Raw genomic sequence first — 24,514 nt, 5'->3', positions numbered from 1 at the left:
ATCCTCCTTTTCCTGCCCCACTGCCAGCTCACCCACCGGACAGTTATGCATCTGTCTGCCCAGCCCCCAGCTACCTTGAGCTCCACAGGGCAGAGCCAGGGCCCCAGAATAAGAAACCAGGGTACCCCCCGGAATGCTCTCCCTCTCAACCCTCTCAGTCCAGACCTCTCCTGAAAGCTCCTGACTGCCTGTCTAGGGTGACCCTCCATCCCAGGCATTCCCAAGGCACTAGCCACACGCCTCAGGGACGGGGCCATCACCTGTGTCTTGTTCTGTCTCTAGTCCAGGGCGTCTGTCTCCAGTGCTTGCCCCCGAATCCCAGAAGGCAGGGACCACACGGGACTGGCCTGGCAGTGGCCTCACAGCCTCAGCATGTGTGCGGAGTATTCATTCGCTCCACCAGCATTTACCAAACATGCATGGAGCCCCTCCTTGGTTCAGATGCCTCAGCAGCGAGGGAACTGACGAGAAGCCCTTCCTGAGGGAGCCCACTCCGCTGGTGTGGGGCGCACGTCAGGCCACCTCCCCTTTTGAGCCCTGCAGTACCAAAGCCTGGAAGTGCCCACAGTCCCATTTCCAGGGCATTTACAGGGCCTGCCATGAGTCCCGGCCTGACAACCGGGGAACACCTGTGGCTTTTGCCTTCCCTGCATTTCCCCCACTCTGCAGGGTGCATCACCCCAGGACTCCCCCCTTCCCTGCCACGGGCAGTCCTGTCCAGCTGTCCATGAGACCACGTACCCTGGTGTGTGCCAACAGGGGAGTGAGGCCAAGCAGACCCCTCTCTGTGGATGGGATTCTGGCAGAACTGAACATCCTGATGGCCACACCCTAAAGAGACTTTAAATTCTCATGACTTAGATTCCTAGCAGGGCCCTGATTTCGTCCCTCCCCTTCAAGTAAATTTGCCTTGCTTAAGGTAGCAGGTCAGTCACTGGCCCCAGGACTGCGAAGGCCGGACCATGCCCTGAACTGGCCTGCAGGGCCTCAGGACTTGCCCTGTCATCTCGCTCAACTGTGACATCTCACTGTCTGCCCCCCGACCCCGTTAGAGCAGAGGCCCCGCTCCGGAGGGAGTCTCCTCCTTCCGTCTCCCCAGCACCAGAGCCTGCCCACAGGAGGCACTGATGACAATGACTGAAACACCAGTGAGGGTCCCCATTTTAGAGACGAGGAAGAGGAGCCCTAGAGGGCCAGAGACAAGTCAGGACCCAAATCCAAGCCTTCTCTCCCCTTGCCTGGGACCCCTTCCTCTGCACCAGTTGCTCCCATATACCAGACTCTCCTTCTTCCTCAAGCCAAGGAACGTCCTGAGGAAGAGATAAGCCAGAGCTGAGGCTCAGGTCCGTGGGGGGGGGGGGGGGGGGGGGGACTAGCAAGTTCAGCATGTGGAGTTAACTCACTGCAAGCAACAGGCAGTTCCCAGAATGCACTGGAAGTTCGTCTAGCAGTTCGCTGAATTACCAGCAGGAGGAACATGGAGGCCTGGGAAGGGCCAGGAGCAAGGGCTGCCCGGAGCGCTGCTCCAGCTCCTTCTCAGTCCTTGCGTGAGGCCTCAAAACCCTAGGCCAGAGACAGGCATGTGACCCTCCACTGGTCGGCCGCACCTGATAGGGAGTCTACAGACCGAAGTCAGTACCATCACCTCCTGCAAGGGGAGTGGATTGGAGCAGCTGAAGCCCACGAGCTGACAAGTGAGGCCCGCCAGACTCTCGCTCCTGGTTCCAGCCTGGCTCAGCCTCCCACGGGCTGCTTTGGCCCTGGCTTCCAGCAGGGTTAAGAGCAGCGGCTCAAAAAGCCAAGGGCTCCTTGGAGGGAACTGAAACTGAACATTTTGCAGCTGGGGAACTGAAGGCTGTGAAAAGACAGTGACAGAGCTTAAGTCCTTCCCACTGCAGCGTGGGGCCGACCCTGACGAGGGACCCTCAGGCCTCCACCAAGGAAGAGGCAGTGTGGCTCAGGCAGGGGCTCTGAGCCATGTGACCCTCAGCAGGCCACTGTGACTCTGAGTTACCCCCCCCCCCCCGTCCCGTATAAGATGAGGCTGCTCCTTGGGACCCTTGTAAGGATTCAACAAACATGAAATTGATTTGCTTATATGAAAATACTTGGAATGCAAATGAAAACATATATCCACACGAAGACTTGTACATGAAGGTGTGTGGCAGCCTCATTCACAAGTGCCATAGACAGACACCATCCAAATGTTCCGTCCGTTGGCGAATGAATAAAGAAACTGGTGTGTCGACGTGATGAAATACTACTCAGCACTGGAAGAAACAAACCACTGACACACCCCAACACGTGGGTGAATCTCAGAAGCACAATGCCAGGCGGCAGAGAGAAACTCAGGGGGCTGCATCTGTAGGATTCCATACACCGCCGGTTCCCGTTACCCGTGGTAGTTACGTTCTGTAACGTGGCCGCAGATGCTAGATTTCTGAATACGGAACCTCGGCTCCTAGGGGCATTCAGGGTTCGATTCCTGCAAGCCTCCGTCGCCAATCAATACGTGACTGTGTTGTGTGTGTGGCTCTGTATCCAGAAGGACACTTCATTTAATATATATTATTGATTCACTAATGTTGAACTCACGGCGACAGCACGGAAACTCAGGTGTGGATGAAGCTCGTCTAACACACGTCGATTCTCCACAAGGCACATCACAGCACCTCGGGACACTAGGCGGCGCTGCGCACTACACTTGGGGCTGTTTTAAACAACAAAACCACCAACAAGGAGCACAAAAATGCGAAAAACAACGTGGTGCTACATAAACGTCACAAAGGACACTTGTTTACGGGGTTAAAACAGAGGGTCACCTCCTTTAACCTCAGCGGGGAGCATGTGTGGCAAGCGAATTAAATTTTTTTTTAATTTATTTATTTGTCACGGGGCGCCTGCGGGGCGCAGCGGTTATGCGTCTGCCTTCGGCTCAGGGCGTGATCCCGGCATTGTGGGATCGAGCCCCACATCGGGCTCCTCCGCTATGAGCCTGCTTCTTCCTCTCCCACTCCCCCTGCTTGTGTTCCCTCTCTCGCTGGCTGTCTATATCTCTGTCGAATAAATAAATAAAATCTTCAAAAAGAAAAATTTATTTATTTGTCAGAGATAGAGAGCACAGGCAGGGCGAGCGGCAAGCAGAGGCAGAGGGAGAAGCAGGCTTCCTGCTGAGCAAGGAGCCCGATGCAGGACTCGATCCCAGGACCCTGGGATCATGACCTGAGCTGATGGTAGATGCTTAACTGAATAAGCCACCCAGGCGTCCTGCGAATTAAAATTTTCACCACTCTGCACATGTCCATGAATCACCATGAAATCACCATGAGTCTTGATTTGGGGATTACGAATACATTTTAGTGAGGAAACGAGTTCACAAATACAGAATCTGTGAATACTGAGGATTGACCGTATATAAAACTCTAAAGAAAAAATCTAACCCATGGTGACAGAAAGCAAATTAGTTGTTGTCTGGTGCGGGGAGGCACAGAGACTGACAAGGAAGGACCACAAGGCACCTTCCAGGTGATGGAAATGTTGTCTGTCTTGGTTGTGGTGGGGGTTACACAGGGGGATATATCTATGAAAATTAATGAAATATACACTTGAAATGGGCACGTTTTATTGTTTGCAAATTATACCTCAATAAGTTGACTTTACAAAAATGACTTAGAATGATGTGTGATCATTCTGCCATTCCCTTTGGGATCTCAGGGCCAGCCTCCTTGGAAGGGTCAGCACAGGATGAAGGAAGAGGCAGGGAGTGCCAGCTTGAGCTCCATTTGGAAGCTCTTTGCATCTGCCCCTCCCCATGAGATGGCGTGTATGACCCAGACCTTTGGCTTCTCCCACGCAGACTTTCTCATTCCCACGGTGTCGATCAGAACTCTTTTGGTTGCACATGTCAGAACCCCAATTCAAACCAGCTTAGACTCAAAAGTGGGGAGAGGGTGTTTTTTGCTCCTGTCCTGGAAAGAAAGCTCTGCATCAGACATGGCTAGATCTAGGGCTTAAGTGTGGTCACTGGGCCAAGGTTGGTCACCGTCTCCTGAGTCTGTTTCTGTGTGTCAGTTTCACTCTAGGACCATGGGCAGGAAGGTGGTCCGTAGCAGCTCCAGAACTCCAAGGAGAGGGAGCTTCTCTGTCTCAGCAATACCGGGGAGCAGGCACCCTTTGCCCTCTTCACTGCTGAGGGGATGGAGCACCCTGACTGGTCAGGCCTGGGTCCTGCTCTCACTTCCCATGAAGAATATGGACCAAGGGTGGGGGAGAATCCTTCCCAAAAGAAAATCCAGAATATGGGAGAAGAGATGGGGACCAGGCAGAAACCGTAGATGCCTAACAACCAGTTTGCTTTGAGCCAGAGCTCCTTTTCCAGGGCTGATGTCATAGATACCAAGAAACTGGACCTGGCAGGGAATGGATGGGAAGTCAGAATTAAACTCAATATTCCAGAACCCCATGGAAAAAAGGCAGGATATTTTAATCTTAATTGTCCCAGGAGAAAGAACAGAAAGATTTCCTGAGTTCCACACCTCTTATTCCTGCAGCCCCCACTGACTAGAAGTAATTGCCTGGCTTTGCTGCCTCAGCTCCCCACTCCTGATGCAGAATCCAGGTACCATCTACTTCTCTTGCCACAGAGATTCTGGTGACCTAAACATCTTGTCCCTATTCTGAGACCAACACCAATTATTTTGAAAACTGAGTCCTTTCCTGGCATGCCAAGAGCTCCGTCATTCAGTTCTGGCCTTAGAGAAATACTGTGCTTCTATCTTTTTAGCAGGACATGATCATGGGACCTCCTGCGCATCAGCGAATTTTCTTAGACTCTTGCTAATGGAGGATCGGCTCTGTCCCTGACTTTTTCAAGAAATTTCTTTGAGAACACACTATTTTTCTTCAATTTAACAAACACTTATTAAGTTTCCACTTAATTGGAAACAAGATGAAGGCGATGGTCCCTGCCTTTGTCTCTTCCTCTCTAATCTTTATAGTTATTTATTTTCTTGTGTTAGTGCATTGGTTAGGACTCCACTACAATGCTGAATGGTAGTACTGAGAGCATCTTTGCCCTACCTGCTACTAATTTTCAACATTAAGTATGAAGTTGGTTCTGTATGTCTGATAGATGCCTTTTTGGGATAAAGAAATTTTTTTTTAAATTTCTGGTTGCTAAGCAATTGTGATTTTTTAAATTACATTTAATTTTTTAAGCTTAAACTCAGGGCCCTGAGATCAAAACCTGAGCTGAGATCAAGAGTTGGACACTTAACCAACTGAGCCACCCAGGCACCCCAAAATTGTGATCTTTTTAAATCATAAATTGATGTTGAAGTTTATCAAATACTCTTTCTAGATCACATTTTACTGGAATGTGTAATCCAAAAGGTTTACTATACTGAGCTCTAATAGACAGTAGACAGGAACCTACAGGAGGGGTGAGGAGGACCAGGGACAGCAGGGAAATGAACATTCGAGTAGGTCCTTCAAGGATATGAAGAAACTGACTAGCATCAGTGCAGGGAATGGCATTGTGAATTGAGAGGGACAATTTAAGCAAGAATATGGTGTGCGAACATGCTTTCAGAGAATGGGGACTAGTCTGGAGTGGTCCTTTCATGTGAGACACCTCTGCTGGTTAGCAAATGCCAGCCCACTGCGGGTCCAGGACACACCTTCGCCCTGCAGGAATGGCCGCTTTGGCACTTGACAGTGAAGTCAGCGCAGATGGCAAAAATCAAGAGAACAGTCAAGATTACCCTTGGAAATTGCTTAAATTGTCCATAAAACACATACATGAGTTTTATGTCTAAAACCCTGTAAGAATTCTAGAGTGCTCCTGCTTACCTGCCAGGCTAACTCCAACTCGCTTCCATGTTAAGCTTTATTCCGTAACGTTAATGCTCATTAGTAGATTTGTTCGGTCCTGGGAGGAGTCCTTGAGTTTCACCTCAAGTCAGGCAGAAGTTAGACAATACAGGGTACCACTGTGATGTGCAGGTAACACGCACTGGACACCTTCTCCCGAATGGCCAAGAAGGTGTCTGTGTCTCCTCTAAATCAGACTGAGTTTGGCCCAGACATCTCTGGGAGTCCCCCTTGTCCCCCTGAAGTCTGCAGACACAGTGACCGGGGAGTGGCAAGAGTCTTCACAAGCCTGGCTTCCCCAGGGACCTCTGGCCCAGCTGACCCAGGCAGGACTGGTGTATGGCCAACACCACCTCAGGAAAGGGGTCCCATCCACCATGACCCCACAGACCCGGCAACGGGGCTTCTGGCCTTGACCATGACCCTCCTTGCTTTACTGCCATCAATTTCTCAGCTCATCTCCTCTTCATGGGCCACGCTCCAGCACACTGGCCTCTTCTTCTCCTTCTTCTCCTTCCTCTCCTTCTTCTTCAGATTTTATTTTTTAACATTTTTTGTGTAATCTCTACTCCCAACATGGGGCTCAAACTCACAACCCCAAGATCAAGAGTCGCACACTCTTCTGAGCCAGCCGGGTGCCACACTGGCCCCTTCTTATTCTTCAAACACCCCAAGTTCATTCCCACCTTAGGACCTTTGCACTGCCTGTTCCCTTTGCCTGGACTGCTTTTCCTTCTCATTGTTCAGGTCTCAGCTCACATGTTGCCTCCTCAGAGAGGCCTCCCCAGGTTCCTTCCTAAAGTGCCACCTCCATTCCATCACCCTAACACATAGCCCTGTTTATTGCCTTCTGAGCACGTACCATCTGTTACCAACTTCAGTGTTTATTTTCCTAGTTACTCCCCATCACCCTGCACACATGAAGAAGGTCTTAATTGTTTAGGTCACCTTGCGGCTTACCCAGTACCTGGCACACAGTAAGCACCTAATAAATATTTGTCACTTGATCATGCAATGGAGTCCTTGTTTCTGGTCGGCCCGTGACTACCTGCTCCTGTTTTGGAATGTCTCTCTCTCTCTCCGTCACACATGACTGATTGAGGGCATTGCCTGCCCCTCCCGTAGGGCCGCAATGCCTTCCTGGGATGCCATCCCAGAACTCCAGTCCTGCCTCCTAGACTGGCCCCTGCCCTTACCCCAGCAGGTAGCTGAATTCCAGTGCCCCTCTGCCCACCCACCTACTCATCCTGCCCCTGGACCTGGGTTGGGGGCCAGATGGCGGCCTTGGTGGGTGGGCAGAGGCGACTGCAGGCTCCCCATCTGAGTCACAGGCCTGCTCAACGCATCTCCATCTCCTGCCCTCCTCTCCACCCCTGTGCGGGCCACCGGGTGAGCGTCCCTTGGCGGCACCTCCCGCCCCATTCATCCCCATTAGCCGCTGTCCACACTGGGCCGGAGGGAGATCAATTACCAGTGCTGGGCACTGAACCGTGCTAATGAGGATGTACGCTCACCCAGCTGGAGGCAGGGATGGGTGGGAGGGGTAGGGGAAGCAGCCAATGTGAGCTGCCTCACTAAAGGCATGGGGGGGAGGCTCCCTCTGGGGACCCTGGAAGGAGCCCCCTGTGGGGCAGGGACCCCAGGAACCAAGGTTTAGCTCAAGGTGCGAGAGGGAGAAGAGGAAGCAGCATGGCTGGGGAGTAGGGACTCAGGGAGCAGGGCTGACACTGCTGAGAAGAGAGCCGTCCTCGGGCCTGGACTGATCAGGTGCCCCCTGAGCCCTCAGGCCTGTCTCTCTGCCAAAGGTGCCCTCCCTGGGTGCCCCACGCCCCAAGGGCCAGCTCAGAGATGTCCACCTCCACCCTCACCCCCAACAGCCTCCTGGCTCCCAGACCTCCTTGGACCTTGCCCTGCTGGATTCTGACTGTGCCAGATGGTGCTGTTCTGTGTGAACAGACGCTTGACCTCTCTCGTAAGAGCCGCGCAAAGGAAAACCGCAAGAAGAGATCATTTCCTTCTATCAGATTGGCGAAGATAGAAAAGGCGGATGAAGGCTGCGCTGGTCCTGCTGCTGGGGCGGGAGGGGCAGGTGCAGCTCTATGTAAATGGCTGGGATCACTGCAGAGGGCAATTTGGCCGTAGCTATTTAAATTAAAAATGTGCATGCCCTTTAACCCAGCCATTTGCTTCCGTGCATTTATCCTCTGAGATACAAGTGCCCAGAGACAAAAGTACAAGAGTGTTCACCACCCGGAACCATCCCGCATGTCCATCAGGAGCGGCCGTGGAAGTCCACGGGGCCTCGTCACACAATGCGGAACCCCCGGCCTCCTCGCCTGCGGAGCGAGATAAGGGAGTGCCCGTCTCCGAGCTGTTTGGGGAGTAGATCAGTTCATATAAATAGTGCTTAGAGCAGCAGCCCGCACATAGTTAAGTACAAGGTCCTGCTGTTATCATCGGTTTGCTGTTGTTGAAAAGAACGGGGCGGATTATACATACTGATATGTAATTATCTCCCAGAAATGCTGGTCAGTGAAAATGCAGACAGAGGGTTCTGTCGGACGCTCCAGTCGTGCAGTGTGTGGGTGGGGTTCTGGCTTGCTTTGTTTCTTGAGGAGATCTGCTTTTGAATGCATAGACCATCTCCGGAGGACACGGCGGGGACTAACAATAGTGGCTGCCTCCGGGGAGGAGAAGGTGACCAGGAGACAGGGGCGAGAAGGGATTTGCACATAGCCTTCCGTGCAGTTTGTGGTTTTTAACAACACACCTGCACCGCCTATTCAAACAAATAAATCACTTGTCAAGACTGGTGACTCACCTGCCTGAATCTCCCACCAGCCCCCGAGCCCCCTGAGGACGGAAACAGTGTCGGAGCTGTGGCACCCAGCACGGCCGGGCACACACAGATACTTGGCAAATGTTGGCTGGCAGGCAAGCCACCTGGAATTCCACACGGCCCTGCCCGGACCCCCCTCTCCCCAGGCATGATTCCCAGGAGACTCCCACAGATGGGGGCAGGTGCGTGCTGCAGCCTCCTGGGGGTGGTCTGGCCTGATCAGGAGGTGGGCCTGAGAGCTAATTTCCAGAGGATCGTTTCTGGAAGTGGGACCCAGGTGTCCAAGTGTGTCCAGGCCTCTAGGCGTCTAAGCCTCTGCCAAGGACTAGACCTTCGGGCCGTAGCAGAGGTCCCTCTGTATACAGGATACCAGTGTCCCCATCTGTCTGAGTGGCTGCACAGGGGACCAGGTAGGCATTGCCACGTCAACAGCCTTGGCAATGCCAAGGGGCTAATTGTGTGGCTTTCACACCTCTGATGGGCTGAGTTCCAGGCGCGCAGAGGCGGTAATGCTGCCTAGCAGGCCAATGCTTGGGCTGAGGAGCAGAAATGAGGCCCCAGGCCCAGGAAGGGACCTACCGGGGCCAACTCTGCCATCAGCCTGACTTGGGGACCACTCTTCTCTGTAGCCCTCATCCTCTTGTCCAGTAAGCAGTGGCTGCTCCAGTCTAAACCCCGGGAGAGAGGGCTTGGCTGTGCCTCTCACCAGAGCCTTGGAGTGGAGCCCAAGTGGGAACAGCTTGACATCTACCATCCATCAGGATAGGGACAGAAAAGCAAAACATGGCTTGTCCCTGCAGGGAAACACCCCTACAGTCACATGAAACAAAGCAGCTCTACACGCACAGACATGACTAGGTCTTCGAAACATATTGTGGGGTTTGGAAAAGCAAGCTACTGCGAGATAGGGGCAGTATCCTGCCACTTCGAACTCACACACGCAATGATACCCAACATTTTCTATGTGTACGTAACACGAGTGTGAAATTTTAAAAATATAAACTGTCTGGAAGGATCTATGGCTCATAGCCGTGATGACAGGAGGAAGGCAGGAGAGGGGAAGAGAATGGGGCAGTTAGGGGACTTTAGTTTCACCCATTTTTTAAGGAGAGTGGGTTTCTATTTTACCTGTGCTGTCAAAATACTTTAAAATAAAAGGAGGGGCGCCTGGGCGGTTCAGTTGGTTGAGCGTGTCCTAGGCTCAGGTCATGATCTCGGTGTCGTGGGGTCGAGCCTTCCATCGGGCTCTGTGTTCAGTGGGAGATCCTCTCTCTCCCTCTCCCACTCTCTTCTTTCTCGAAAATAAATAAATCTTTAAAAAAAAAAAAAACAAAATAATTTAAATTAAAGACTTATCCCATGTCGCTTTTTCACAGAGAGTGAGACCACTCACTGACCACCCCGTTTACATGCAGACCAGTCCCCGCCCCGCACACTCCCAAGGCCCCTGCTCTCTCTAATATTCCCATAGCGCTCACCCTCCCCAGCTGAGTGACCCACTTTGACGCTCTCTGGGTGGCATCTCTTCTCTCCCTGGCTGGTGCGAAGCCCCTCCGGCCGCAGAGAGCCCCGCCCAGGCCTGTCTCCATCCCGGGGGCTAAGAATGGCTGTGGGTTTTAATGGCTGAGCATCAAAAGAGGGATAATATTTTGTTGACACATAGAAATTATATGAAATTCAAATTTCAGTGTCCAGGAAATTTTATTAGAACACAGCCATGCCCATTTGTTTGTCCTGTCAAGAGCTCCTTTCTGCCATAAAGCAGAGCTGAATGGTTGTATGGCCTGAAAGTGTAAAATGTGTCCTATTTGGCCCTTTGCGGACAAAGACCGCCGAGCCCCGGTCTGGTCGGTGGGCACCACAGGGGTGGGGGACTTCATTTTGCTCCTTATTATACTTACACTCCAGTGTCTGGCACACAGTAGGTGCTCAGTAAATCCGCTTGACTGAGTGAAGGCGTATGTGTAGGAAGGAGCCTGTCGCCTGGACCCACTAGAGAAAGTGACCCCTTCCCACCGTCTGCGGGGGCCTGAAGAGCTCAGGCGGTGTCGTCGGCTCTGAGTCCTTGGAGAAGAGAGGCCGGATGGTGGCAAGGCCTGGATTTGGCACTAACAGGATGGTCCCCCAGGTCTGTGGAACTGTGGCTACGGCCTTGCTCAGCCCCAAGGGCCTACACCACTGCCCACCCTCCCCCCATGATGGCCACACCCGCAGCCTCCCCTGGTCCGCTGCTGAGACTGCATGGGCTGTACTTTGGTGCCCTCTGGTGATCACTGGGAGCGGCTCCCTCCAAGGTGTGCACCACCTTAACCCACTGGCCATCTTCTGAAGGAAACCCTACCCCAGCCTCCTGAGCCCGTCTGACCTCCTCACCCAGAGATCCAAGGGCTCGCCAGCCCAGGATCTCTCTTTCCTTTGCAGTTCCCCATCTGGAGTAGCCTGATGTCACAGGACGCCCTCCCTCCAAGCCGATGCCAGAAGCCGCCAGCAGCTCTGGTTGGTCTATGCAGGCCCAGGGCTGTGGGAGGCTCCCAGGCTGCCAGACAATGTCCACCTCTGTCATCACCAGCGTGTGCCCCTCCCTGACAGAAGGTGGGAGGATGACCTCGGTCCCTATGGCCTAGGGACCCACCTAGAGGGATGGGCAGGGGGTGGCCTTATAAGCTTCCTTGTGTTTTCTAGACATCTGGAGAGATCCCCTTCTGAGTAAGGACTCCTCAGCACAAGGGGAAGAACCGCTCTGGGTTCCACTCTGGGGACAGGAAAGGTCTCTAACCAGCATGAGATGCCACCAGCCATGATCATCGTGTGCTTGTCACGTATACACATCACACCACTAGTGACTGCTCCAACTGCCTCTGCCAAGAGCCGGTGGGCCCCAGGACAAGGGCAAGTGTGAGCTGCTTGGGAACCCCAGCCTCCAGCCAGGGCCTACCTGAGTGGATGATGGTGGACGGGGAGGGGTAGGTGCATGGATGGATGGATGGGTGGATGGAAGGGTGGGTGGATGGGTGGATGGAAGGGTGGGTGGGTGGATAGATGGATGGATGAGTGGGTGGGTGGATGGGTAAGTGGGTGAATGGAAGATGGACAGATGGATATCCTATAGGAGAACTGAGCTTTGGAGAATTCTGGGTCCCTAGCCAGGGTCACAACAACTCCTACCAGTCATACCTATCCCACCTCATCAATCCCATTTCCAAATCTATTCTGGTTCTCCCACTTCCCTCTGCCTCTCTCACCCACTCCCACCTCTTCAGCACCCCAGTTTCCTTCATGCCAAACTCATGCCAGCTACAGGGCCTCCAGGACGACTGGGACCCAAACCTAGAGAACATTGTTCCCCTGAAGCTTCCCAGAGATGGCAGCCCCTCCCACCACCCCATCAAGGGGTCCCTTCTCCCAGGCACCCCAATAGTCATGGTCTAGCCATCCTTCTTCGTTTCTTCAGAGCATATATTACTAACACAAATGCTTGTGCACCTACCTGTTTTTTGTGTCCCCTGCACAAGAGTGCAGCACGAGGGCCAGGAGCTTGACCTTTCCTCTACTTCTGCACACCTAAGCAGGTGCTCCGCTCACACTCACGAGCTGGCACTTCAGGTGCACAGGTCCCACCTTGCTGCCGCAGAAGGGCAGGACTGGTGCCGTGCAAGACAGCAGAGGGGTCAGATCGGGGGGCCCCCTCCCAGCTGTGCGCTCTGGGCAGCTCCTTCCCCTGAGCCCGTTTCCTCATTGGGAAAAGACTCCGCACCTCACAAGGTTGTGAAGTTTGAGAGGGAAAATGAAAGGCGGAAGCATTTACAATCAGAAACCACAAGACGTGTGCGTGATACTGCGAGCCGTATTTATTGTAGTATGTAGAGACCTCCCAAGGCCTGCGTCTCTCAGAGACCCGAGGACACCGCCAGCCTGCACCTGGGAGCCCCGATGCTGGAAGCCTGCCCCACACCGCACCCACCTGCAGCAGCTCCCCGCATTCCTCAACAGCGGAGTCGCCAGGGCCCCCACGGGGGACTGTCCCAGAGGGATCTATGGTGGCACAGGGGGCACAGGGGCCATAGCTGGCCCCTGCACCTTTAGTGTGACTAGAAGGGCTTAAAATGTTTTTTCATTAGTTGCCAACAACTTAAAAATTGGAATACTTCACATAAAAATCTAGCTTTTTGGCTTCTCCAGATTTCTCGCATTAGACCTTCCTACATTCCTGCTTTACAGCAATTACCTGCAACTGAATGACAGCCACCGATTTCAGGTAGGACATCTGTGCTTTGCCACAGTCCCTACCACATCTTATTGTCACTCAAGGCCAGTTGCCATTAGCGACTCAGACTCAATCATGCAAATATTTCTCATCACAAAGCAACGTCTATGTCCCATCTCTAGAATTTTTCCCATTGGAAAAATTAAAGTCGCACTGCAACGGCCTCACAACTCCAAGGCCTACTTTATTTTTATAACCCACCTGGCCCCGAGGGCTCCTAAGAGATCTGTGCACTAGCCCAACCCTCTTTCACCGCAAATGCTCACTCCACACACACACCTTTGTGCAGGTCTGACAACAGCAGCCAGACTTCCCAAATCTGAGCCAGTCTGCTGCTTTAGAAGTTTGTAAATTCCCTGAAACCCAAAGAACCAGTAAGGAGGGTGGACACACCAGGCACAAGGCTGTACCCGGGTGGGGTTTCCCTAGGAAAGCCAGACCCAGGTAATGCTGTGCTGGCACGCCCTCTAGTGACCAGGAGGCAACTCTACAGGCCACTGGGAAGATTTTGAACTGGATTCCAAGTGAGCCTAGGTAGGTGTCAACCAACAATGGCCCCCAAACCTGGCTTCCCCCTTCCCCATGGGTGCCAAGCTCAGGCTTCCAGCTACCTACTGCCCAAAACCTTCCTGATCTCCATCCCACCCCTCAGCCACTCTCCTGGGCACGCTGGCATCCGTCTTAGCCCCCAGGAGGACCAGACCCTTCCCAGGCTGTGGCCTCTTTGGGGCTGGCTCCAGCCTCCCCATTCTTCACACTCCCAGGCTTCAATCCGGGCTTGGCCCACAGCAGCCTCGCAGCATTTGTAGGGGAAAACCTTGCAGAGGTGGGGGAGGCCAACTCCCAGCCTACAGGGTCAGGCAGGCAGGGTACTTAGGTGAGCAGAACAGGCCAGGCGGGTCCCTCAGAGAACGGGAAGCACGTGTCCCAGGAGACGATGCCACTGAAGAGCTGCTGTGGCCAGGTGGCCATTCTTCACAAGATGCTGGGGATCTGGACTTTTATGTGAAATATACCAAGTTTTAAAGGTTGGTTCAATGTATACACTACCCAGGCCAAGAAAACACGCTGGCAGGGCGGGTCCGGGCCGGGGCCCCAGGCGGACAGCACTGCTGAGGCCCTGCAGCTGACAGAACCTCTGAGATGGTGGGCGTAAGCCAGTGGTTTTCAAGGTTTTGTTTATTTGAGTAGTTTGTAGCCATCATCATGTTGGACCCTGAGAGGCAAGCGAAGGAGAGAAAATTCTTGGACCCATTTTGAAGTCAGAGACATTGAGGCTGAGTCCCAGGCAACAGCAGGCCCCAAGCCTGCGCTAAGAGCCATGCACAGAGAAGCGTGTCCCAGCCTGGGCAGGGACACGGCAGACCCCTCCCACCCACCTGGCCAGCACCGTCTCAGCTGTGCCATCCCTGGAGAGCCCGGCCCCCAACAGCAGCTGAGATGGCGGCTCCCTGTGCACACTCACAGAGACACACCCGCCCTCCACGCACACAGCTCCAGGACAGGCAGCCCGGCAAAGGCACACAGCTATCTCCATGGGCCCACAGCACACCCACACTCGAGCCCCTTACGGAGCTCAGGTCCAAGCAGAAACACCCACACCCTTGCGCATCACGGGTCCAATGGCAGGGGAAGGGGGGTCCCTGGGTAGGCCAGGCAGGTGGCCACAGCCAGTGTGGCAGCCTCACCAGTTGGCCTTCACTGCCTTGATGTCACTCACAAGGTTCTGGGCCAGGCAGATACCAAAGATCTGTAAGACGAAGGGGCAAAGTGAGGGAAGGTCTGCTGGCAGGGCGGGGGCGTGGGGGGCATGCTGTGCTGAGGCAGTACCTGGAGGAGAGCGACGCCCACAAAGACCCCAGCCACAACGATCAGGTTGTCCTGCAGCCACTTCTCGAACTGGCCCACACAGCCTTTGGTGTGGATGGAGCCCTGCTGCTCCAGCTCCTGGGGACACAGAGGCAAGGGGCTTGGCCCACCCACCCCCACGGGCCTCCTCTCAGTCCAGCTTGCTAGGCTCATCTCCGCGCCAGGGCCTGACATCTCAGTACCTGCTGGCTGGATGGAGCTCTACCACAAGGCTTTGCGTGACAGGCTCCTTCAGATCATCAGGGTCTCGGGACAGATGCTCCCTCCTCCAGGAGGCCTTCCCTGGCCACCCGGCCCCAATCCCATCACCTCCCTTTATTTTCTTCCAAGCTCTTGGCTGAAATTGTCACGTTACTGTTCATATGTGTTTATCCGTGAGCTTACTGTCTTTCTCCCTCTACTGGAGTGGGAGCTCCTTGAGAGCAGGGGCTGTGTCTGCCTATCTCCTGAGCGTGAATCCCCAGTGTCCAGGGCACTGCCAGGTGTGAGCACCAGTGGGTGCTTGACAAAGAGTTGAAATGAGCAAACAGACACGTGTCTGTGCCCACGGGTCCACTGGCCCTATGACTGGCAGTACCAAGCCCTAGGTGCCTGGATGGTTCCTAGGACTCAGCAAGCCCTCCCCCATAATCCCTGAGGCCTTTCAGAGGAGCTTATGGGAAGCTGCCCTTCCCTTCCCCGTGCCCTCAATTCTGTCCCCACCCCTCTCACCAGTTTGAGCCGGACATCATAGCCACATTGGGTGTTAAGGACATCTTCCTGAGAAAAAACAGACCAATAAGCGAGTTGGTGAGGGGGTACCCCACAGGGGCCCAAGGTGCCCAGCATTGCAACGGTTCCTGCTTCTCAGGGGAAACAGATGGAACCACAGACTCTGCCATGCCCACCACTACTATGTGAGGCTCCCTGAGGCCCATGTACCTCTTTCCCCGGCGCCAGGACACACGGCCACCAACGCCAGCCTGAGCTGCCTCCTGTTTTGGAATCCTGCCTGCCTGTGTGTTATAAGAGTGGGAAGAATCCTGGCCCTCAGTGTCCCAGCTGAACTGTGATGGGACAGATGTCCCTGGGAGAAGTTTCTGCTCTAAAGAAAGCCATAAAGGGGTCAGAATCCCCACGCCCTGCCACTCCAGAATGGTGGCCCAGGGGTGTGGCAGCTGGCTCGCTACCATCAAAGAGACAGGTTTTGCTGAAGGGGTGCAGCCCCTACCCCAGCAGGCCTCCCTGCTGCCCACGGACACGAAGTCCTCAGCCTACTAGGAGGACTCCCATGTAAAATGCCCTCCCCACAACATCCAAGGTCCCCAGAGCAAGGCTGAGCCCAGCAAGCCCTGGGGTGGATTTTCCCCACACTTGGCCTGTGCGCTGGGATCCCCCTGCCCCTCCTCACTGGGCCCCACTCACCGCAGGGTCCCTGACGCAGCAGGAGAAGGGAACCCCGCAGCGCTCCCGGCTCGGGTTCAAGTCAGTGCAGTTGAAATAGATATTGAGGTTCCAGTCATTAGGCCCTCGGGCTCCACAGCAAGACCACTAAGGGGTGACAGGAGAGCCCCAGGTGAACCACGCCTGCCCCAGGAGCCCCATCCAGTCTGGAGACAGGCCCAGGCTGCAGGAGACAGGGTAGGTTTGGGCTGGGAGGGGGTCTGGAGGCAGCTAGGCAGGTGGGCACCGCCACACCCCCTCCAACAGAAAGGCCGGACCTCAGCCCAGACCCATCAGAGCAGCACTACGCTCCTGCCCAGGCTGGTGGGAGCAGCGGGGCCCTGGGAAGGGGTGCCCTGAGAAGTGGGTGTCAGGCCAAGCCCTGTGGGGAGAGGCACCACTGAAGCCCATGTCTGTGCCGCGTCCCCCACACTGGCCTCAGAGATTTTATGAAGACCTTCTCTCTTCCCGTCTGCAGGGACAGGAGGGCAACTGCGCCAGCCTCATAACAATTGCATCACTCTCCATCGATGCTGCTGACAGCACCCATATCCCCATCACCCTACCCGGCACATCCAGCACTGCCTCCCTAGGCACAGGAATAGCGAGCGTGCGGCCACCCTGAAGCACGCTCATGAACTGGCGGACACGGAAGCAAAGGCCTTAACCCATTTGCCACGGAAAGCCGACCCTCAAGGGACCCACTGAGCGTAGACACAGGTGGGCCCCCCTGGGGGGGGGGCAGCCATGACCGTGCAGCTCTGTGTGCACAGGTCCCAGCGAACAGCCTGGCCTCTGCCTGCCTCCCCTCGCTCTACTCAGCACCTGTGCCTGCTGGGGAACATCTGCCCCTCTTTCCACAGCCCTGCTTCTTCTCCAAAGCCCTCCTCATCTCCACCCTTCCCCATTTCAGCTCTTACCACAATTTATTATTTTTATATACACACGCACACATATTTGTCTGTTTTCCTTATCATCTGCCTCTGCCCCCAGACTGCCATCCCCATGAGGACAGATCCCAGCTTTTATCACCACCGAACTCCCAAAAACTGGCCCAGGGCCTGGCACACAGTAAGTCTGTACCAATCTGTGTTGAATGAACAAATCAATCCCATCCTAATGGCCTGGCTATATGTCTGCTTCTGCCCTGAGCTGGGAACTCCTCAAAGCAGGTCCCAGCTCTGGTTCATCTCTGGATTCCGGAACAGACTCGGGGCGGGTGGCGCTGAAGCTGTGGGACTATGGAGGCGGCTGTGAGCAGAGAAGGTGAGGCGCGAGGTGTCCGGGATCTCGTGAACTGTTCGCTGACTGCTTCTTCACGTGGGTTAAGTATAGGAGTATAAAAGCAGAGCTTCTGTGGAGGGAGGAGGTCTCAAACTCGAGTAAGTTCGGAGGCCAAACAACATAAACAAGAGAAGAGGGCCGACAGGTATAATAAAATACAGAGTGCCAGAGATGATGGCAAACAGAGAGCTCCTGTACCAGCAAAGGGGACAGCAGCAATATAACCCCAGCTAATACCATGGGTCCAGACTTTCTTAGAAGGGGAAATCTGTATTTTTTATATCAAATTTCGTCCTTTAAGTGTGTTGTAAACCCTGGCCTAGGAGCTGCCAGGTTGGAGCCTCTGGCCTCTGTTCCCCAACAATGTATCCCTGCAGAACTAGGCCCAGTGGGGACCTACAGGGATCACAGAAGCTGGCTTCGCCTCAGACAGGGGGCCTTCTGGCTCTTTTCCCTGGGGCGTGGGCAGGGGAACAGTCCCAGAACACAGGGAACTTGCTCTCTCACACATCTGCCCAGCAGCCCCCTCGTGCAGGTGGCCCGGGCTGGCGCGGGACTCACATATTCCTGAGCAAAGTCAATGAGGTTCTGGAGGTCAATGTCGTCCCGATAGGCCTTGACGTTATTGTTGATGAAGAAATTGAGCTGGTCTCGAATCCAGTCCTTGAATACGAAGGCCAGGATCCCTGTTGCCAGCTCCAGGAAGAAGATGAGGCCGAGGAACACTGAGAACTGGGGTGGGGGCACACAGACGGTGGGCGTCAGAGACGCAGGGCCGGGGCTGCCGAGGGGCAGAGCTCCCCCCACCACCCCCATCCCCACCCCAAGATAGCCAAGAGGCCCCACCTTCTCTCCTGTTAGTATTGTTTAGTGACGGCAAAGGACAGCGCGGTTCTTACCTACCCATCCGTTCCGCTTCCTCTGGTAGTCACCCTGTTTTCTTTGAGAAACCACCCTACACATATACACCTTCAGCCCCTGCGGCTCAGGGAGAGCCATCTCCACCTCCTTTCCCATTCAGAGGGCTGGGCCTGCACCGGGAGCCCACCAATCAGAGCGCTACCTCTCCCCGAGCCACAGGGATTGGTCCAGAGATAGCCAATCAGAACCAGAGAGATGCAATTAAAGGACTGGCCCATGGGTTGGGAAGAGAGCGCCCCGGCCTCTAGTAGGAGCTCCTGGAGGGGCAGCGTGAAGCTAGCTCCCACCCACTCGTGGGCATCCTTCTACCCCATGGGGAATGGAGCCAACTGGAAGGACTAGAGAAACAGAGAGACCAGGCCAAGTGACACTGTGGTGGCCCCTTGATTCAAATGTGCCGCCTGGCATACCCCTGGGCTTTTCTTAGTGAGCCCATAAATACCCTTTTATGCTTGGGCCACTGGGTTTCAGTCACAACAGAAAGTATCCCACAAATATAGATAATACAATTCTGATGATTATTGTTATAATAACATAATAATAAAACTACCCATTAAGTACTAACTATATGCAAGAAGTCAGTGGGAGGAGGTTGGGGTCCCCAGTGGATCTAGGTGGGGGTGCACTCACAAACTTGAGCAGGAAGGTGTTCTCCCGGAGGGCCCCGATGCAGCCAGCAAAGCCCAGCACCGACATGACGCCTCCAACCACTACAAACAGCCACACGGGGTCGAGGCCTCCCAGATCTGTCAGTGCCGAGATGTTGGAGAGAACGCCCTGTGCCAGGGGAGCAGAGGCAAGTGGTCGTGCTGGTCCTGCCACCACCTCAACCTATGGCAGCCCCACACCCGACTCCACCACCTTACCTTCTCACCCCAGGCCCAGAGGCCAATGGCCAGGAATAGGGCTCCCAGCACCTGCAGAAGCAGCAGCAAAGAGCTAAGGGTTGGAGTGTCAGCACCCTTCCCCACCCCCAGGAGAGTCCCTCCCCCTCTAGTAGTCAGGGTCTTCAGAAAGCCGGGGGAGAGAGAGGATAAGGGGAATGGACTATAAATGGGGTCCAGGGTCCTTTCTACCTCCCCAAGAACACATTTCCATGCTTCTCCCCCACAAAACACAGCCTGAAGGATTGAACCCACCCTAGCCCTTCCCGGAGCTCAGCACTGCAGCAGAGGGTGGCTGGGTCACTCCTGCCAAGCAGCAGCAACAGCAATGTCCTAAGCCTCTCCTCCCACCAAGCCTGTTCTGGGTTCCGGGCTCCTAGCCTCCTCTCTGCCTCCTCCCAATCTGGCCATCCTGCTGCCCTGCAACTCTGTGATGGCCGCCCCACTCTGTGCTGTTTTCAAAGCTCCCAAGCAAAGACCCCTGAATGACAAGGAATCCTGATGTGAGCAGCATCCAGTTGAGGGACCCCCGTCTGGACCGGTGGCTATGCCCTTGAAAACATCTGGCCACAGTTCTGACTGGACCTTCTAAGCACCGCCCACCATCCTGCCTCAGTTCCTTACTGGGAAGAGTCCTGGATGTCCAGGCCATATGCCTGAGCCTGGGCTGCTCCCCAGATATCCAGTCTCACATGGAGAGTGCCCCTCCTGCCCCAGCCCAAGGCCATGACCCCCTCCTCACACCTTCCCACCCACTTCCTTTCACAGGGTCCTTCCCTTCCCCCCACCAATTCCGGTCCATTCCACCATGACCACCCACTTTTAACGCCTTCCTCTCTCTGACCCCAGGCTCCTCCCACTGCAGTATTCTTCTCTAAAGTCTTTCCTTCCCTCCCCCCACACTAGATCTGGGATGTGAAACCAAACATCACTTCTCCTGCCTCATCCCACTTGACCCACCCATGGCCTTTAGACAGGCAACTGACCACTACTTTCTCTTTTCTGAACACCTCCATGGTTACCTCAACACCATTCCTCCTTCCACCCCTTCTCAGCCTCCCTCCCAGGATGCACTGCTTCACCTGCCCTATGCACATGGCCACCAACCCCACCAGGGTCCACCTTCAGCCTTCTGCCCTTCTTCCTCCTTCATACTTATTTGCACACCATCAGACACTGGCATCTCCCGGACCTCCACCCCAACCTCTCCCTGGCTCCAGATGGCCAGGTCCACCTGCCTGCTGCAAACACCTCCACGTCCCAGGCTCAGTTCCATGCGCGGGGAATACATCAGCAAATAGGACAAATGAGCTCTCCGCTCTCAAGGAGTTTACACTCCAGTGGGGGAAATCCACAGTGAGCAAACAAGGTAATTTCAGATACCAACAGATCCTTTAAAGAAAAGCAAACAGAGTGATGCGATGGGGAGTGACTGGGGGCGGTGGAGGCATGCTTTCTTTAGGGGAAATGGGGACATTCTAGCTGAGCTCTGAATGATGAAAAAGTGTATAGAGGAGAAGAAAATTTCAGGTGGAGGGCCTGGCAGAAGCCCAGAGGTAAGATCCAGTTTGGTGGTACAAGGGACAGACTGAAGGGCAGCAGGGCTAGACCCCAGAGGGTGCTGGAGACTATTAGAGGAGTCCGGACTGTATTAATCGCTGGAAGGTTCTCAGAAGGGTAACACCAAGATCCACTTTCCATTAAAACAAACAAAAATCTCTGGGCCTGTTGATAGGTACCTCCCTCTGGCCACCTGGACCCAAACCTGAAACCTTCTCTAGGCCCCCCTAAATGACCTGGTCCTCATAACTTCCCCTGAAGCCTTCCTCACGTCCCACTCCCCACCCCCAGCTTTGCCCCAGCACTCCTCCCTGGTCTCCCAACTTCCAAACCCTCTGCCCCTTACCCACCCTCCCCTAGAAGGCAGACAGATCTCTCTCCAAAACAAAAGCCAAAACAGACCTACCGCCCAGCACTGAAGCCCTCACTGCTTTACACTGCTCTCAACATAAAACTCCAACACTTGGGGCACCTGGATGGCTCACTCGTTAAACGTCTGCCTTCAGCTCAGATCATGATCCCAGGGTCCTGGGATCGAGTCCCACGTTGGGCTCCCTGCTTGGCGGAGAGTCTGCTTCTCCTCTTCCCCCTGCTCATGCTCTCTCTCTCTCATTCATCCTCTCTTTCAAATAAATAAATAAAATCTTAAAAAAAAAAAAAAAAAAAAAAAAAACCTCCAACACTGTCCCAGCCCTGGGGCCTTTCCTGCTCTGGCTCCCCACCCATACTCCCCTGCAAAAGTGGGTGTGCCTGGAACAATCTTGACTTTCTCTTGCCTGCCCCCTTGTCATCCGGGGACTCACTCTGCTCAATGCTCTGCCTCGCCCCCACCCACTGCCCCCTGGTATGTACCTTGGCTCTGCACTTACTGGCCTTGTGACTCTAGGTTAAATGCCTTAACCTCTCTGTGCCAATTCCCTCATCCATAAAACGTAGATAATAAATAACAAAGTAGCTGTGTGCATACAAGTTAGAAGTCATCTACTCTGCCTAACAACCCTGAGGGGTGGGCTTTATTATCACCCCTCCCAGGAAAGGGGGCTGAGGCCCAGAGAGAAGGGACTTGCCAGTCTCAAAGCTAGGCTTGCTACACCCAGGCCTCCAGACAACCCCACCAGTACTCTCTGCACATTGCCCACACCCTTGAGAGCTGCGAGTTGCTGGAGCCAAAAAGCCCACCACACACGGGTGACTTCATGGGCAGCACATGGGTAGAGGGCAGCGCCAGTCTTGTTGAACAAAACTGAATGGGCCTGGAATTTTGACTGAAGGCAACAGGAACACAGACTGCAGAGGCAGCAAGCAGCCTTGGCGAGATGGGATGGGGGAGGGAGGAGGGAAAGATGACTTGGCAGGGCCCAGGGGCACAGGCACCACCCTGGGAGGGGCCCTAGCAGCTCCCTTCTCTGGCAGGGGCAGCACCGCCCAGAAGCCTCGGTTTTGTCAGCTGTGGAATGTTGAATTCTGTTCCCCTGGCCAGCTCAGGACGTCTCAACAGTGTCTCAACCTCCTATCCCCAGCGGAGGACTAGAGCTATTGGCCCTCCCAGCCCGCAAGCTCTCAGTATGGAGCAGGTTGACCTACCCGCCCCCCTCCCGCCCGCCTTACAGGAGCTAAAGACTAGGCGAGGGGATCCGGCCCTTCCCCTCACGGACACTCCTCCCTGTGGACTAAACCAGGGGCGGAGCTCAGCGCACACCGCACACCCCACACTCCCGGGTAGCAAAGGAGCTGGACCGGAGACAGGTCCCTGAGACCTTCAAGGAAACACCTCCCCTTTCTCCACCCGGGCTTGGGAAGATACAGGGAGACTCCACCTCCATACCCTACCCCCGAGGCGCCTGGGACCCGCCTCCAGCAATCCGGGCCTCCCCGCAGTTCCCTGGAGCGGTCCTGGGAATGGGCGTGGAGGTGGGAGTGGGAAGAAGGGGGTGGGGAGAGGTGACGGTCCCAAGCCCTTAAGGCAGGGAGTGGTCCCCCCCAACCAAGGAGGGGACTGAACCTCCTTCTCCCGCCACCCCCAGCACGGGGCCCGGAACCCACCCCGCTCTCACCCAGAAGACAATGTTGAAGCCAAACAGGAAGTATTTCCCGCAGCAGCCGACCTCGGGTTCCTGGAAGTGCTGATGCTTGCCCGGCATGGTGAGCCCCCGCCCGCCGGCCCGGGAACCGGAGCCGGGGCCGGGACCAGCCCTCCACCGGCCGCCCTGGGCTAGAGCCGCCCGGGGCCTAGCCCGGCGGCTGCGGCTTCATGGCCGCGGCCACACAGAGCGTCGGTCGGGCCCCGCCCGCCCCGCAGGGACCGCCCAGCTCCGTGCCCGCGCAGTCCCGTCGGAGCCCCGCCGCCTCTAAGCCTGACTCCGCCCCTGCCCTACTCTGTCCCCTCGGAGCCCCGCCTCTGGGCCTGAGTCAGGTCCTCCGAGCCCCGCCCCCATACAGGCCCCGCCCCGAGCGCCGGCCGCCGCTTAGATCTCCCCAGCATCCTGCGGACCTGCCTGAGAAGCCTGATGATGGCACGGCAAGTTGCAGGCACGAAGCACCCCCAGTTACTCCTACCCTACAAGGCTCAGTACCAGCGCCACCCCAGTCCCCAGCCTTGCTGTCGGAGCCCAGTCCTGGAGAGGAGTAACTGCTACTCTGATGAGATGGAGATGGCAACAGGGATGGTGATTTTAACACACATGCAGGCCGTTTTCTCACAGTGTAGTCGAATCAGATGCGCTTTTCACTCAACGGAAATTCATCTCTATCTATACTGGCTCAGATACAAGCCTGATGACAGCTGGGTCTTGTGAGGGCCGCGCCTGCTGCTCCCTGACACTTCGGCGTTGCCAGAGGCATATACCCGACCCCCTGGCTCTAACCCCTCTGACGAGGAAACCTGTCCCCGACTCTTCCTGTCTTACCCCTCTCCCCGTACTAGCTTGGGCCTGATTGGGCCCTGGGGGTCTCCCATGAGCCCCCTCAAGGCCGGACAGGAGATTAAGATTTGCGGGGGGGCGGGGGGTGGGGGGCAAATCTTAATTTTAGAACTCTCAAAAATAATTCTAATTTTGCTGGAAAGTGTTTATTTAGAACAGGAACAGAAAAGGGCTTAAACTTCATCACCGTTCGGCTACTCCACTCAAGCAGAAGGGCGAGGAGACCTAACCACCGCTGTCCACAGCTCCTGGGCCAACGCGTCATCTATCTACCCGCCTCCACTTCAGCCTGACCCTGAGGCAGGCAAGGCCCACACACCCCTGGCCACAGCTGAGGAAAGGGCAAGAGGATACCCTTGTCTGTGAGATAATGGGGTTCTGCCTCTAAGCCTCCAAACCTTGTGATGGAGAGCTCTGCTCCAGGGACCCACCCACATCTGGTTGAGGGAAAGTACAAGATACAGGGTAGGATCCCAAGGCTACAAATCTGATGAGAAGGTAACTCAAAGGCTTGAAGTAGAGCGATCGCAAAGAGGAGAGCCTCCCCCCACCTCCCACACCGTGTCCTCGAGCCCCAGCTGAGTGCCAGTGGCCTTGGGGCCCCCCCACAAAACAGAAGAGCCTGGCCCTCAAGCCACCCAGCCCCTTTCCCAGGGGTTCACAGAGTTAAGTGCTGGAC

General features: G+C 55.1%; 1 protein-coding gene across 2 annotated transcripts; it reads right to left on the bottom strand.

Annotated features, from left to right (window-relative positions):
* Positions 1 to 12,536: 12,536 nt before the first annotated feature.
* On the bottom strand, positions 12,537 to 23,220 carry TSPAN17 (tetraspanin 17). 2 transcript variants are annotated; one of them, XM_048224405.2, is made up of 10 exons: positions 22,958 to 23,220; positions 20,593 to 20,746; positions 19,337 to 19,387; positions 19,101 to 19,247; positions 18,111 to 18,281; positions 16,248 to 16,373; positions 15,555 to 15,602; positions 14,805 to 14,921; positions 14,663 to 14,724; positions 12,537 to 14,190 (listed from the first exon to the last, which is right to left on the bottom strand). In XM_048224405.2, the coding sequence occupies exons 1-10, from the start codon at positions 23,053 to 23,055 to the stop codon at positions 14,154 to 14,156; spliced, it is 1,011 nt and encodes a 336-aa protein (XP_048080362.1). In that variant the 5' UTR covers positions 23,056 to 23,220; the 3' UTR covers positions 12,537 to 14,153. The 2 variants fall into 2 exon arrangements, with proteins under 2 accessions (XP_048080362.1, XP_026366818.1); XM_026511033.4 differs by lacking the exon at positions 20,593 to 20,746 and having other exon boundaries at positions 22,969 to 23,218.
* Between the last annotated feature and the right edge of the window lie 1,294 nt (positions 23,221 to 24,514).

Source organism: Ursus arctos, unplaced genomic scaffold, assembly GCF_023065955.2.
Source record: "Ursus arctos isolate Adak ecotype North America unplaced genomic scaffold, UrsArc2.0 scaffold_15, whole genome shotgun sequence".
In the NCBI taxonomy this organism is placed as follows: domain Eukaryota; kingdom Metazoa; phylum Chordata; class Mammalia; order Carnivora; family Ursidae; genus Ursus; species Ursus arctos.
The sequence above is the reverse complement of the archived record's forward strand: the minus strand, read 5'-3'. Positions and strand labels throughout refer to the sequence as shown.